A 16,126-nucleotide genomic window follows, 5' to 3' on the forward strand; every position below is an offset into this window, starting at 1 on the left:
GGTAAGAGACATTTGCACTTTTCAGTCTGTTACAGTGTGACGAATGTGCTATTTCCATTACTAACGCTACTTTTACCGAAGGTGCGCGGGTTTCTAAGCATACACTCCAACGTTTTCTCTTCCAAAACCAGCCCGACGAAGAACACGACGAGGAAATTGAGACTCCCATCGAGGAAAAAGAGAACTTGTTCTCTTTTTTTCCTCGTCGAGATCCTCGACAGTTTTCTCGATGAAAAGCATACACACAACCGTTTTCCTTGGCAAAAAAAGCTCTCCCACCAAGTTTCTTGATGGATTCTGTCGAGTTTCTCGGTCGTGTGTACGAGGCCTTACACTAAATTATTTAACAATGCACAATTTTTAATGCTGCTAATAAAATATTTTACTCCCTAAGAATGGATGTATTTGTATGCTATTTAGTGCATCATAAATTTGTAAATGAATAGCTAAGCTTTTAAGGTGAACTCTGGGAAAATCAAAAGTCCTCCCTTGCACTGGGGCTGCCCCCATATTGCAAGTATTTACTTGTATACAAGTAAAATATAGGGAATGTTAGAGTCCTGCTTTTAAAAACGGCAAGCAGGAAGGCTCTATATTGCAGCAGAGCTGTGCAATATTTCTGCTGCAATAAAAGAAACCTACCTGCCAGCTCGCAGTCTTCTTTGGAGTGTTCACTGAGCTGCACAAGCGCCACTCAGTTTACATTCCGGCACAATGCCTGTTTCCCAGGATGACTGCACTTCTGCACATGTGCAGAAGTGACATCATCCTGCACTAGATAATGAAGATGGTCACAGCCTGATACCTGGAAGAAGCCACATAGAAGATGCCAGCGAGGGACATAGGACCATTGAAGAGAGCACTTTTACTGACCTGATTCTTTGCTCCCCCAGCAAACGGCACACCCCTCTGCTCCGGCAGTAGACTGTCCCTCAGCGTCTTCATATCCAATGCAGGGCTATAGTCCCTACATAGGTCTTGATGACATCAGAGGACTGCAGGAAGCTGGTGTGCAGAGGATCCTTTGCAGAGGATCCTGTGGGAGTGGAGTATCAAGTAAGTAAAACTACTTTTCTCTGTCCCCCAGGCATAAACTAGCAGTTAACTTCGGCACTGTGGGCACACACAGCCCCACTGCAAGAGAGGACTTTTTCCCAGAGTTCAACTGTAAACTTTAAACACTAGAATAAAATGATATTATCTAAAAGAAAAAGGTAAAAGGTAATATGCCTAATTAATTGACTAATTATATTAGTACTAAAGAATGTTTCAAAGTGCTTTCCATAAGCATGAATACCATTCTTAATTTATCAGAGCACAGTATATGCAGACAGCAAATGAGAGAAGCATATTTATCCAAAGGGAAGTGATAGCCACTGCCCCATTACCATCATTATCATCATCATCATCATCATCATCATCATCATCTTTATCATCATCATCAAGAGGTCCTAGGTATTGCTTATCTATATATTCAAACATTGAGAGCATAGAAGCAAATGTTTCTTCACAAGTAGGCTGAATTTCATCAGCTGGTAGCTCAAATCCATATTCGCCTTCGTCTCTTAGTTCATAGGAGTAAGAAAATTTGATGCCAATATCTGCTGCCCAGTCTCCTGAAGTTCCAGAAGTAGAATCTGAAACAGACATTTAATCAATATTAGGATAAAGTGGTGATATGCAACTGTTCACATATGTAAGTTTAATCTTTTGCTTGGTTTGATTTTTTGATATTTACAAAAAAACACAAAAACACACTAACATAATAGTCCAACCAAACCTTTCCTTTTTTTTTTTTTGCTTGGTGTACAGTTTAAAGGGGCAATTTGCTGTATCTGAGCACCACAAACTTAAAAAGCTATTTCATTCATTTTTAATATTCAAAACCCATCCATGTCTCCGTGATGATGGGACATTTTGGCATGTTGTGGTTTGCATGCCTTTACTGTGCATTTTGCTGCATTTGTTGCGTGTTTGTATGCGTGTTTGCTTCCACATTTGGGAGGTGCCATTAACAATTAAAACATGGATAAATGTGCTTGTATTGCAGAGATGAATGTATTATATACATTATATATATACAGTACAGACCAAAAGTTTGGACACACCCTCTTATTCAAAAAGTTTTCTTTATTTTCATGACTATGAAAATTGGAGATTCACACTGAAGGCATCAAAACTATGAAGTAAAACATGTGGAATTATACATAACAAAAAAGTGTGAAACAACTGAAAATATATTTCATATTCTAGGTTCTTTAAAGTAGCCACCTTTTGCAGGAGACACATCTCTAGAACTGTTAAGAGGAGACTGTGTGAATCAGGCCTTCATGGTAGAATATCTGCTAGGAAACCACTGCTAAAGAAAGGCAACAAGCAGAAGAGACTTGTTTGGGCTAAAGAACACAAGGAATGGGCATTAGACCAGTGGAAATCTGTGCTTTGGTCTGATGAGTCCAAACTTGAGATCTTTGCTTCCAACCCCTGTGTCTTTGTGCAACGCAGAAAAGGTGAACGGATGGACTCTACATGCCTGGTTTCCACCGTGAAGCATGGAGGAGGAGGTGTGATGGTGTGGGGGTGCTTTGCTGGTGACACTGTTGGGGATTTATTCAAAATTGAAGGCATACTGAACCAGCATGGCTACCACAGCATCTTGCAGCGGCATGCTATTCCATCCAGTTTGCGTTTAGTTGGACCATTATTTATTTTTCAACAGGACAATGACCCCAAACACACCTCCAGGCTGTGTAAGGGCTATTTGACCAAGAAGGAGAGTGATGGGGTGCTGCGCCAGGTGACTACCTCTTGAAGCTCATCAAGAGAATGCCAAGAGTGTGCAAAGCAGTAATCAAAGCAAAAGGTGGCTACTTTGAAGAACCTAGAATATGAAATATATTTTCAGTTGTTTCACACTTTTTTGTTATGTATAATTCCACATGTGTTAATTCATAGTTTTGAAGCCTTCAGTGTGAATCTACAATTTTCATAGTCATGAAAATAAAGAAAACCCTTTGAATGAGAAGGTGTGTCTAAACTTTTGGTCTGTACTGTATATATATATATAATATATATATATATATATAATATATATATATATATATATATATATATATATATATATATATATTATATATATATATATATATATATATATATATATATATATATATATATATATATATATATATATATATATATATATATATATATATATATATATATACAGGGTATATATATATATATATATTTATATAGAATATATATTTATATATATACACTGCTCAAAAAAGTTAAAGGTACACTTTTTAATCAGAGTAAAGTTAATCAAGTCCTTGGATATTGATCTGGTCAGTTAAGTAGCAGAGGGTTGTTAATCAGTTTTAGCTGCTTTGGTAATGAACTTAACAACAGGTGCACTAGATGGGCAACAATGAGATGACTTCCAAAACAGGAATTGTTTTTTTTACAGGTGGAGGCCAATGATATTTTTTCCCCTACTCATCTTTTCTGACTGTTTTTCACTCGTTTTGCATTTGGCTAGGGTCAGTGTCACTACTGGTAGCACAAGGCGATGGCACATCAATACGTGGCAGAAGGTTTGCTATGTCTCCCAACACAGTTTCAAGAGCATGGAGGAGATTCCAGAAGACAGGCAGTCACTCTAAGGCCCCATACACACGATAGAATCCATCCGCTGAAAAATCCCAGCAAATGGGTTTCAGCGGATAGATCCTATGGTGTGTACACTCCAGCGGATCTGTTTCCGCGGATATTTCTCCCCTGGGATGGATTCCAGCAGATCGAATATTTGCTGACATGCTAAACAAATCTATCTGCTGGAATCCATCCCAACGGATGGATCCGCTGGTCTGTATAGACTCACCGGATCCATCCGTCCGATGCATGGAATGATTCGACGCATGCATGGAATTCCTTATATGACAGCGGCGCGCACGTCGCCGCGCCATAATCGCGGCGACGGCGCGACACGTCATCGCCAGAGGATTTCGGCGCGGATTTCAATGCGATGGTGAGTACACTCCATCGCAGAGAAATCCACTGAAATCCTCGAGAGGATTTATCCGCGGAAACGGTCCGCTGGACCGTATTCGCAGATAAATCCTCTCGTGTGTATGGGGCCTAAGAGAGCTGGACAGGGCCGTAGAAGGTCCTTAACCTATCAGCAGGACCGGTATATGCTCCTTTGTGCAAGGAGGAACAGGATGAACACTGCCAGAGCCCTACAAAAGAACCTCCAGCAGACCACTGGTGTCAATGTCTCTGTCCAAACAATCAGAAACGGACTTCATGAGGGTGGCCTGAGGGCCTGACATCTTCTAGTGGGCCCTGTGCTCACTGCCTGACACTGTAGAGCTTGATAGGCATTTTCCATTGAACACCAGAATTGGCAGGTCCATCACTGACACCCTGTGCTTTTCACACGTGAGAGCGTGTTCACCCTGAGCACATGTGACAGACGTGAAAGGGTCTGGAGAAGCCGTGGAAATTGTTATGCTGACAGTGACATCACTCAGCATGACAGGTTTGGTGGTGGGTCAGTAATGGTCTGGGGAGGCATATCCATGGACGGACGCACAGACCTCTACAGACTAATCATTGGCACTCTGACTGCCATTAGGTATTAGGATGAAATCCTTGGACCCATTGTTGGACCCTACGCTGGTGCAGTGGGTCCTAGATTTCTCCTGGTGCACGACGATGCCTGGCCTCATGTGGTGAGAGTATGCAGCCAGTTCCTGGAGGATGAAGGAATTGATATCATTGAATGTTCCCACGCTCGCCTGACCTAAATCCAAAAGAACACCTCTGAGACATTATGTTTCGGTCCATCCAATGCCAGCGGGTTGCACCTGAGTGAGTGAGTGAAAAACTTATATAGCGCAACACATGCGAACTGAATCGCCTCTGGGCGCTGTAACCATTCTGTGGGTAAAACCCTTTGACCTCAGAAGAGATGGGTTTTAATCTTTCTCCTGAAGGCCAAGTGGTCCACCTCCAGATGGATGGCGGTTGGTAGAGCGTTCCACAGTCGTGGTCCCTGGACTGCAAATCTTCGATTTCCTTTGGACTTGTACCTGGCCTTGGGTATGTGGACAAGGTTTTGATTGGTGGATCGCAGAATACGATTGGGGTTGTGGGCTTTTATTTTTTCAGATAGATATTGGGGGGCGTTTCCTTGAATGCACTTATGCATTAGGCAGACAGGACATGGTTCCAGTAATCCATGTCCTTTCCAAGTCTGCTTGTCTTCAGCAAACTGTTTGCAGGCTTTCGTGTGCATCATCTTTAGAGAAGGCTTCCTTCTGGGACAATAGCCAAGCAAACCAATTTGATGGAGTGTACGCATATGGTCTGAGAGCTGATCCCCCACCCCTTAAACATCTGCAGCAATGCTGTCAGCACTCATACGTCTATTTCTCAAAGACAAGCTCTGCATTGGACGCTGAGCACGTGCACTCAACCACTTTGGTCGACGATGGTGAGGCCTGTTCTGAGTGGAACCTGTCCTGTTAAACCGCTGTATGGTCTTGGCCACCGTGCTGCAGCTCAGTTTCAGGATCCTGGCAATCTTCTTATAGCCTAGGCTATCTTTATGTAGAGCAACAGTTAATTTTTTCAGATCCTCAGAGTTCCTTGCCATGAGGTGCCATGTTGAACTTCCAGTGACCAGTATGAGAGAGTGAGAGCGATAACACCAAATTTAACACACCTGCTCCACATTCACACCTGAGACCTTATAACACTAACAAGTCACATGACATCGAGAGGAAAAATGGTTAATTGGGCCCAATTTGGACATTTTCACTTTGGGGTGTACTCACTTTTGTTTCCAGCGGTTTAGATATTAATGGCTGTGTATTGAGTTATTTTGAGGGGACAGAAAATGTACACTGTTATACAAGCTGAACACTCACTACTTTACATTGTAGCAAAGTGTAATTTCTTCAGTGTTGTCACATGAAAAGATAAAACAACATTTTTACAAAAATATGAAGGGTGTACTCCAAGTTCCAAGGGTAGCCACATCACTTTATATTTGAGGTAAATGCCCAGGTGCTGCATAGCAGTGAATCCTCTGATCCTGATTCAACTGTTTCCCAGGCTCTAGGCCTGTCTATGTTTCCTTGCAGGAAATCTGCCTCTAAGTCTAGCTGTCCAAACAAATAAATATTCAGTTGTATCCATTTGCTTACATAATATATGTGATGCAGGTCCAACATAATAAGTGGAATCATGTACAAGTTTCAGTTTTGCAACTGCCTCTTTTGCAACTTTGTCCTAAAAGAGAAGAACATTTTTGAGTAACAGGAAATAGACTTAGAATCTCTTCCAATCAATGACAATGGCAGGACAATATTAGTGCTAATATTACTATTAATTTACATTAATCCAAGATAATCAATAACGTTTTTCATATTCCTTTACATTACAGCCTGAGGCACCTACACTAAGCCAAGATAGCCACTCAAGGTCTAAGCCTAATTTTACGTAGCAATATCACAATTAGGGATGGGCAAATGGTTTGGGAACTGCACAGTGCATTCTAAGCCCTGATTGGCTGAAGCAATGCACCTGACCGCTGTCAGCATGCTTCCCCGCTGACAGCTGAATGAAAATAAAAAGACTGCCAGCAAATATAAGTTCTTTTTTAAACGGTATGGATCTGGTATGGATATTGAAGGGAACCACCATGCCAAAATGTAAAAAGAAAATGGCACGGGGTCCATACCAGACACTTATCCGAGCAGGCAGCCTGGCAGGGGGGTGCTTTGGGGTGGGGGGTATGTGGGGAAGAGGCCCTTGTCCCCAGGCTCCTGCTGCTGTCTCAGCCATTGAGGAGGGAGTGTCTCCGGAGAGCCGAGACACTCGTGCACATCGCTGGATTGCGATGGAGCTCATGTGAGTATTGGGGGGCTATTGCACCCAGAAGATTTTTTTACCTTCATGCATAAAATGTAAAAAAACTTCAGCCTTTCATACCAAACACAGGTAAATGTACAACTTTTGTGCAATGCGGTGCGATTTGAACCCATTAAAAAAGGAATGGACTCAAATTGCACTGCACTGAATTGCATGTGGATTGAACAAGAATGCAATGTGGTTCCTGTGTGATTCACATGCGGTTCATAGTGTGAACCGAGGCTTAGAGTTTAGGTCTGATTTATAAGGTTCACTACCCATGACTCTCCTGTTACTGCGCACAATGATCTTAGATGGTTGGCACATTAAAAAACATATAAATTAGCTTTGAACTAGGCAAAAAAATAGCGACTAAAACACTCTTTGAAAGGGATGCCAAGCAGGGGTCAAGTCCTGGGAAAAAAGTGTGGGAACTCACCCAAGATTCCCCACCTCAAAAATACAAAAAAGTGTGTGTGTGTCTATATATCAGGGCCGGCCCAAGACATTGTACTGCCTGGGCCCAGGAATTAAGTACTGCCCCCCCCCCAAAAAAAAAATCTGGCCCACCAAAAGGCCCCCACATTAATCATTTTATATCATTACAATTAAAACCCAAATTAAATGTACCAGTAAGTCAGATTTACATGCAACAGTGATGGTGGGGTTCAGACACAGGCAGGGGTGGTGGGGGGTTTAGACTCAGGCAGGGGTGGTATGTGGGTGTAGACTCAGGCAGGGGTGGTAGGGAGTGGGTAAGACACAGGCAGGGGTGCTAGGGAGGGGGTAAGACACAGGCAGGGGTGCTAGGGAGGGGGTTAGACACAGGCAGGGGTGCTAGGGAGAAGGTTAGACACAGGCAGGGGTGGTGGGGGGTTAGACACAGGCAGGGGTGGTAGGGAGGGGGGTTAAACACAGCCAGGGGTGGTAGGGAAGAGTTAGACACAACCAGGGGTGGTAGGGAGAGGGGTTAGACACAGCCAGGGGTGGTAGGGAGGGGTGTTAAACTCAGGCAGGGGTGGTAGGGAGTGGGTAAGACACAGGCAGGGGTGCTAGGGAGGGGGTAAGACACAGGCAGGGGTGCTAGGGAGGGGGTAAGACACAGGCAGGGGTGCTAGGGAGGAGGTAAGACACAGGCAGGGGTGCTAAAGAGGGGATAAGACACAGGCAGGGGTGCTAAAAAGGGGGTAAGACACAGGGTTTGTAGGGGTGTTAGACAGGAGGCAGGGGTGGTAGGCGTGTTAGACAAAGCCAGGGGTGGTAGAAGGGGGTTAGACACAGGCAGGGGTGGTGGGGGGTTAGACACAGGCAGGGGTGGTGGGGGGTTAGACACAGGCAGGGGTGGTAGGGAGGGGGGTTAAACAAAGGCAGGGGTGGTAGGGAGGGGGGTTAGACACAGGCAGGGGTGGTAGGGAGGGGGTTAGACACAGGCAGGGGTGGTAGGGAGGGGGTTTAGACACAGCCAGGGGTGGTAGAGGGGTTTATACACATCCAGGGGTGGTAGGGGGGTTAGACACAGCCAGGGGCTGTAGGGGGGTTAGACACAGCCAAGGGCGGTAGGGGGTTAGACAAAGCCAGGGGCGGTAGGGGGGGTTAGACACAGTCAGGGGCGGTAGGGAGGGGGTTTAGACACAGCCAGGGGTGGTAGGGAGGGGGTTTAGACACAGCCAGGGGCGGTAGGGAGGGGGTTTAGACACAGCCAGGGGAGCAGTGTGACAGGTGGGGGAGCAGTGTGACAGGTGGGGGAGCAGTTTATTGGGGGGGGCAGTGTGTCAGGTGGGGGAGAAGTTTCTGGGGGGGCAGTGTGTCAGGTGGGGGAGCAGTTTCTGTGGTGCAGTGTGTCAGGTGGGGGAGCAGTTCTGGGGGGGCAGTGTGTCAGGCGGGGGGGGCAGTTTCTGGGGGGGGCAGTGTGTCAGGTGGGGGAGCAGTTTCTGGGGGGGCAGTGTGTCAGGTGGGGGAGCAGTTTCTGGGGGGGGCAGTGTGTCAGGTGGGGGAGCAGTTTCTGGGGGGCAGTGTGTCAGTTGGGGGAGCAGTGTGACGGGGAGAAGTGTGACATATAATACAGCTCACCCCACATCACACACACAGGTCTATGTGCACCAGCCTTACCTTCCCCCCAGCAGCTGCAGCACTGCCTCGCACAGCTCTCCCTCCACCTCATCTTGGGTGTCCCAGTCAGGTCCCCAGCACCACCACCAGCATATTCCTCCCTGACGCCTCCTGCTCCACCAGTCCACCATACCTAGAGCCGACCACAGAGTGTGAGGAAACCCGGAAGTACCCGGAAGTAGCGCTGAGCTGCATGTAGGTGGACTAGGCGCTGAGGGAGGAGGAGGGTGCCGAATGCTGGGTGCCACATACCTCATACCGATTGCCGCTCGGGCGTCTCTAGTCCTGCAAAGGGAACGGCGTTCCTGCTGCAAAAAAAGTGCAGGGACGCCGTTCCCACGCGTTCCCGCAGGACTCGAGCCCTGATGCCAAGAATATGTCACTGGAAATCCCCCTTATTAGCAATAAAATTGGTCAACAATACTTGCCATTTCATCGTGATTTTCAGATGGCTGCATTGTATATCCATAAGGAAGAAGAATTAGTTGTGCATAAGCGTGCATGGAAAAATACATAAGAATATTTGGCTTGTGCTGTTCCACTAAACGGACGATTCCTTTTGTTTCTAGCTCTGAAGCAGCTGACGGTCCACAGAAAGTTACATCCAAACAGTTTGTTGATGCACCTAGCTCTACATAAATCAGGAAAATGCAATGAATTATGAGTTATTGAAATTGAAATGATAAAGATAAAATTAAGAAAACATTAAGTGAAGCAAAGTGGTCATCAGATAAAATAAAAAGTGTGGGATCAAAGGAAATCTGTGCTGGGAGAAACACATGATGATCTCTTCTTTTAAAAATGCTTGTAGCTTGGCTGTCATGCCAAAACAATGGTTTCATTCAATTTATGAGTTAAGCCTCGTACACACGACCGGTTTTCCTGGCAGGAAAACTGCCAGGAGAGCATTTGGCCCGGAATCCCGACGGGAAAATAGAGAACCCTGCTCTCTATTTTCTCGTCGGGTTTCCCGGCAGAGTGTTTCCTGCCGAGAAAACCGGTCGTCTGTATGCTTACCTGTCCGAAGGTAAACCTGCACATGCTCGATAAGCCTTCGAAGCATGCGCGGTAGCATACAAGGCATAGTGTGGGGTGTAGCAAGATGGCGGCGACAGCATTGAATGTGACGGGCACCGGCTCGTCGTAGTCGATGACATCACCGCGGTCTTGCCATTCAAAAGAACGGCGGTTCTTTTGAATGGCCGTCTGTATGCACGGCTTTGCAAGAAAAGCTTGCCAGGAATCCCGTCTGGAAAACCAAAGTTTTTTTTTCCTGACGGGATTCCCGGCCGTGTGTACAGGGCTCCTATTGGATCCTCTGCCAAGCAAATAGACTTTTTAGAAGATTTTCCTATGTATTTCTCTAATTATGAAGAAATAGGAACTTTTATTACCAGACCAAATTTTTGGTATTTTGGTTTGTGCTACATTGCCTAAAGGAAATCTGTCAAGACAGAAAAATGGCAGATGCCATTGCTGAATTATATTTGAAGGTAGAGGCTTCCAGACTAACATACTGATCACTGCTGCACTACCAAATGAGTTGCTGCTCAGAACAAGCAGATATTTCACATCTGATATGGGAATGCTTTGTTTTGGATCAGTGACTTAACTAGTATTGAGAGAAGCTCCTATATTGTTATCTTGGTAAGTATCTTTCTAGCAGTATTGCATATAAAAAGCATTTTCATGATAAAAAGGTGTAAGGCCTCGTACACACGACCGTTTTTCTCAACAGAATCCATCAAGAAAATTGGTGGCAGAGCTTTTTTGCAGAGGAAAACGGTCGTGTATATGTTTTTCGTCGAGAAAACTGTCGTGGATTTCGACGAGAAAAAAAGAGAGTAAGTTCTCTTTTTTCTCGCCGGGAGTCTCAATTTCCTCGTTTTGTTTCTCGTCGGGCTGGTTTATGACGAGAAACACGTTCGCGTGTATGCTTAAAAACCCGCGCATGCTCAGAATAAAGTATGAGTCGGGAGCGCACCTTCGGTAAAATTAGCGTTCGTAATGGAGATTGCACATTCATCACGCTGTAACAGCAAATCATCTCTTACCAAACTTTTACTTAACACGCAGTAACATGAGATAAGCAAAAGCAGCCCCAAGAGTTGTGCCAGAGGAATCAAACTGCCCCTTTATAGTGCCGTCATATGTGTTGTACATCACCGCGTTTGAGAACGACGAGATTTTGTCTTGACAGTGTGTATGCAAAGAAAGCTTGACAAGATTCTCAACAAGCCTGACAAGAAACTTGTCGAGGAAAACGATGATTCATTTACGAGGAGATTCTCGGTCGTGTGTACGACGCCTAACACTTAGGCCCCGTTTTTGCCGCGAATTGCGCAGCGTTTTGCCGCGATTATCGGCATTTTACCGCATTTGCGGCTGTCAGCGCTTATCTCAAAGACATTGTAGACCCTCCCAAAGTTTAAAACGCAAAAATAAAACGCTTCTGAACCCAAAATTTTGCATCTGAAAAAACGGACATAAACCCAACTGCTTTAAAATGCCAAAAAACGTGATTGTGTGCATGGACACATAGGATAACATTAAATGTGTTCAGGGGGAGTTGAAAAAAATGCCCAAATGCCTCTGAACTCGAGTTTAGCAGCATCTCGTGTGCATGGGGCCTTAAAGCGGGGGTTCACCCTGTTAAAAAAAAAAAAATATGTTTTTTTTTATTAGACCATTACTTTCGGCATCGTAGCGCGAGCTACGGTATGCCGGTCCTAAATTTTTAATCCCCGTACTCACTGTGCTATCGATGATTGAAGAATCCGGGGAATGGGCGTTCCTATGGTGAGAGAAGGTGATTGACGGCCGGCCCTGGCACGTCACGCTTCTCCGGAAATAGCCGAAATAGGCTTGGCTATTCACGGCGCCTGCGCATAGCCTGTGCGCAGGCGCTGTGAATAGCCGAGACCTACTCCGGCTGTCTTCGGGGAGCGTGACGTGCCAGAGCCGGCCGTCAATCATCCTCCCTCTCCATAGGCACGCCCATTCCCCGCGGGAGTCGGATTCTTCAATCATCGATAACACAGTGAGTACGGGGATTAAAAAATTAAGACCTGCATACCGTAGCTCGCGCTACGATGCCGAAAGTAATGGAATAATGAGGTGAAGGAGGGTGAACTACTGCTTTAAGAAACACGACCTACAGAGCCAGTCATTTTTCATTTTTTACAACGCATTTAAAGTTGGTAAGTTGGTTCATGCTACAGTAAGTATAGTCGTCATATGTTGACTTAAGCCCCTTCACACTGAGGCGGTTTGCAGGCGCTATTGCGCTAAAAATAGCGCCTGCAAACCGACCCTAAACAGCAGCTGCTGTTTCTCCAGTGTGAAAGCCAGAGGGCTTTCACACTGGAGCGGTGCGCTAGCAGGACCGCTCCAAAAGTCTTTCTAGCAGCATCTTTGGAGCGGTGAGAGGAGCGGTGTGTTTACCGCTCCTCCACCGCTCCTCCACCGCTCCTTCCCATTGAAAGCAATGGGAAATCGCGTCTATACCACCGCAATGCGCCTCTGCAGAGGTGCATTACAGGTGGTATTAACCCTTTTTTGCCTCTAGCGGGGGTTAAAACTGCACCGATAGAGGCCGAAAACTTCGCAATTCCAACAGTATAGCGCCGTTAAAAATAGCGGCGCTATACCGCCACCACACCTCCCGCCCCTGTGTGAAAGGGGCCTTACTCGACCTTCAATATTTTTCATAACACATAAGAACTTGGTTGAACAGAATTAAGAACAGATAAACTGTCTATAAAACCTGCTTAACAACTGGTATTCTGTCTTGGCTTGTCTAGCTACTGAATGCCACCAGTAAGATCAGGACTTACATTATTAACATCATTTTTTTTTAAATATATCTTTCTGTCTTCTCCTTCTCTAACATGCTTTTAAATTTTCTTAAAGTACAATATCCACAGATACAATCTTACTTTATGTTGCAGGAACCACTTATTCCGGAACCCAAAGCAGCCCAATGTTCTGATCTCCACATAACTCTTTCCTAATTGTGAGTTTAGTACCCATCCCTTCTCCAGAGATATGATTAGCTGAAACAAAATGCAAACAATACTGTCTTGCATAGTAGTAGCAATTCATATCACCAATGAAAAATGAATACCCCCAAATGATTTGAGAGCAATTGTCAAAATGCCAAATACAGCCTGGGGAATGTGAGGGGAAAGCACCTAGCAAGGAACTGTGTGGAGATCGGGGGATTGGACTGCCTCTGGTTCAGGAGGTTCCTGCAACATAAAGTAAAACTTTGTCTGTGGATATTGTACTGCAAGAGAATTTTAAGGCATGTTGGAGAAGAGGCAGATGGAAAGATATGTTAATGTTAACATTTTCAACAGCACTGAGAAAAGTAGAGTGGAGGGTGAGCACTGTAGTGTAGTTCCGCAACAGCTGGAGGGCCGTCGTTTGGAGATCCCTGCTCTAGAGCAACTATACTTGCAGATGGCAAAGTGCACTTAAGTTACCTTTAGTAAATCAACCTCTATGGCTGTTCTGAGCTCACTCTTTTATAAATATCGGGTTTGGGTATCCATCTCGTCAAAACATTGCCCATGTGATTCTGACCTGGGGTAAAGGCTGTGCATTGCATTACTATACAGTTTTTTTCTTATTTTGCTGAAAACCTGCAAACTTTCTGACCAAATAGTTATGAATCCTGGAGATTCATTATGAGCACAAGGTAGTGGTCAACCCAAACTCTATCACTGTTCAGGAATCACACAGAGTATTTCCCAAGCTCTGGTGTAGAAGTCAAGACTGCCAAGTGGTATTCTGGTTCTGGAGTGGGGAGATGTTACTGAGAGTTCAGCTTAAACCAATTTAAAACAAGTGATTGAATAACACTCTTTCTGCATGTGGTAAAGTGACCACAAAATGTTTTTATTTAGAATTTTTTGTATTTTTCAAAAAACATTTCTTAGGGCACCTTATAGGACAGAACACACAAAAGTAGTAGCATCATTTTGTATGTTCAACACTAGCAAAATGCATTGAACATTGAGGGAGATTTACTAAAACTGGGGCACACATAATCTGGAGCAGCTATGCATAGTAACCAATCAGCTTCTAACTCCAATTAAGCTTTGGCAATGCAACCTAGAACCTGATTGGTTACTATGCAGCGCTGCACCACATTTTGTGTGCACCAGTTTAAGTAAATCTCCCCCACGGTTGTACAATTCGATAAAGAAGATTAGGAATAACATTCACTATGCATGTGTACATTTTCATGCCCATGAAAGCTTGCAGTGCAAACAACAACGTTATTTATCCATGTTTCTTCATTTCATTTAGTAAATCAGGCCCTCTGTCTCTAATCTCTGAGTAATACAGAATGTAACAACTTGTACTTACCACCCCATTTTACATCAAAATTACGGTTCAGATCCACTCCAAAACAAGTCCCATTTTGTGGTGAGCGGTTCTTTCTCCAGAGACGATCCTGATATTAAAGATGACGTATATAGAAGTATATTTATATTTTCACTTAATAGCATAACATAAAAGCCTAATTGAACCCACACTATCTATTACTGTGATAAAGTCTGACTGCATACACACCAATACATATGAAGATCTTTTCCCTTTTTTTTTACGCTACTAAGTGTTGCAGGAAGGGTTAACATACCCTGTGCTGTCAGCACATACAATAGTTGAACAGTTGTTCTCTAATAAAAAAACAGCAGCCCAGCAGTCTCAAGCCTCGTACACACGCTCGGTTTTCTCGGCAAGAACCAGCAAGAAAACTGCTGGCAGAGCTTTCTTGCCGAGTATACTGTGCGTGTGTATGAGGCTTTCAGGTTTCTCATCAAGAAAACTGCCTAAAATCACAACAAGAAAATAGAGAACCTGCTCTCTATTTTCTTGTTGTGATTCTCGGCAGTGTTTTCCTGTCGAGAAAACCTGAGAGTGTGTATACATACCTGGAAACCCGCACATGCTCGAAATTACTTCGACGCATGCACGGTAGCTTCCTAGGCATAGGTAGGGTGCAGCAAGATGGCGGTGACGGCATTTAATGTGACAAGCGCATGCTCATCGTGTGCGATGACGTCACCGCGTTCTTGCCTTTCAAAAGAACCACGGTTCTATTGAAAGGAGCGTCTGTACACTTGGGCGGCAAGAGATTCTTGCCAAGGATCTCGTCAGGAAAAACGACGGTCCTCAGGATCTCGTCATGGTATCTCTGTGCATTCAAAATGCCATCTGTGTTCGTTGTCCATACCATAACCCCACCGCCACCATGGGCCACTCGATTCACAACATTAACATCAGCAAACCGCTCACCCACACAACGCCATACACGCTGTCTGCCATCTGCCCTGTACAGTAAAAAAACGGGATTCATCCGTGAAGTGAACACCTCTCCAAAGTGCCAGACGCCATTGAATGTGAGCATTTGCCCACTCAAGTCAGTTGCGATGACGAAATGCAGTCAGGTCAAGAACCCGATGGGGATGATGAGCATGCAGATGAGCTTCCCTGAGATTTTTGACAGTTTGTGCAGAAATTCTTTGATTATGAATACCGATTGTTGCAGCAGCTGCCCGGGTGGCTGATCTCAGACAAACTTGGAGGTGAAGATGCTGGATGTGGAGGTCCTGGGCTGGTGTGGTTACACGTGGTCTGCAGTTGTGAGGCCAGTTGAATGTACAGCCAAATTTTCTGAAACGCCTTTGGAGACGACTTATGGTAGAGAAATTAACATTCAAGGGCAACAGCTCTGGTGGACATTCCCACAGTCAACATGCCAATTGCATGCTCCCTCAAAACTTGTGACATCTGTGGCATTGTGCTGTGTGATAAAACTGCACATTTTAGAGTGGCCTTTTATTGTGGTCACTCTGAGGCCTCGTACACACGGCCGAGGAACTCGACGTGCCAAACACATCGAGTTCCTCGGCCAGTTCAGCACTGAAGCCGCCGAGGAGCTCGGCGGGGCGAGAGCTCCCATAGAACAACGAGGAAATAGAGAACATGTTCTCTATTTCCTCGCCGAGCTCCTCGTCGGCTTCCTCGGCCGAAAGTGTACACACGGCCGGGTTTCTCGGCAGAATTCAGCCAGAAACTC

The 16,126-nt window shown here is 45.0% G+C and overlaps 1 protein-coding gene across 1 annotated transcript in view; it reads right to left on the reverse strand.

Annotated features, from left to right (window-relative positions):
• Positions 1–529: 529 nt before the first annotated feature.
• Positions 530–16,126, reverse strand: part of LOC120943782 (carboxypeptidase O-like) — a 51,279-nt gene continuing 35,682 nt past the window's right edge. Inside the window, exons 8-11 of the mRNA XM_040357329.1 lie at positions 14,410–14,497; positions 9,462–9,664; positions 6,219–6,303; positions 530–1,637 (exon numbers count right to left, since the gene is read on the reverse strand). Coding sequence (XP_040213263.1) covers positions 1,303–1,637; positions 6,219–6,303; positions 9,462–9,664; positions 14,410–14,497 — 711 coding nt within the window. The 3' untranslated portion in view covers positions 530–1,302. The remainder of the gene's footprint in view (positions 1,638–6,218; positions 6,304–9,461; positions 9,665–14,409; positions 14,498–16,126) is intronic.

Source organism: Rana temporaria, chromosome 6, assembly GCF_905171775.1.
Source record: "Rana temporaria chromosome 6, aRanTem1.1, whole genome shotgun sequence".
NCBI classification, from domain to species: Eukaryota; Metazoa; Chordata; class Amphibia; order Anura; family Ranidae; genus Rana; species Rana temporaria.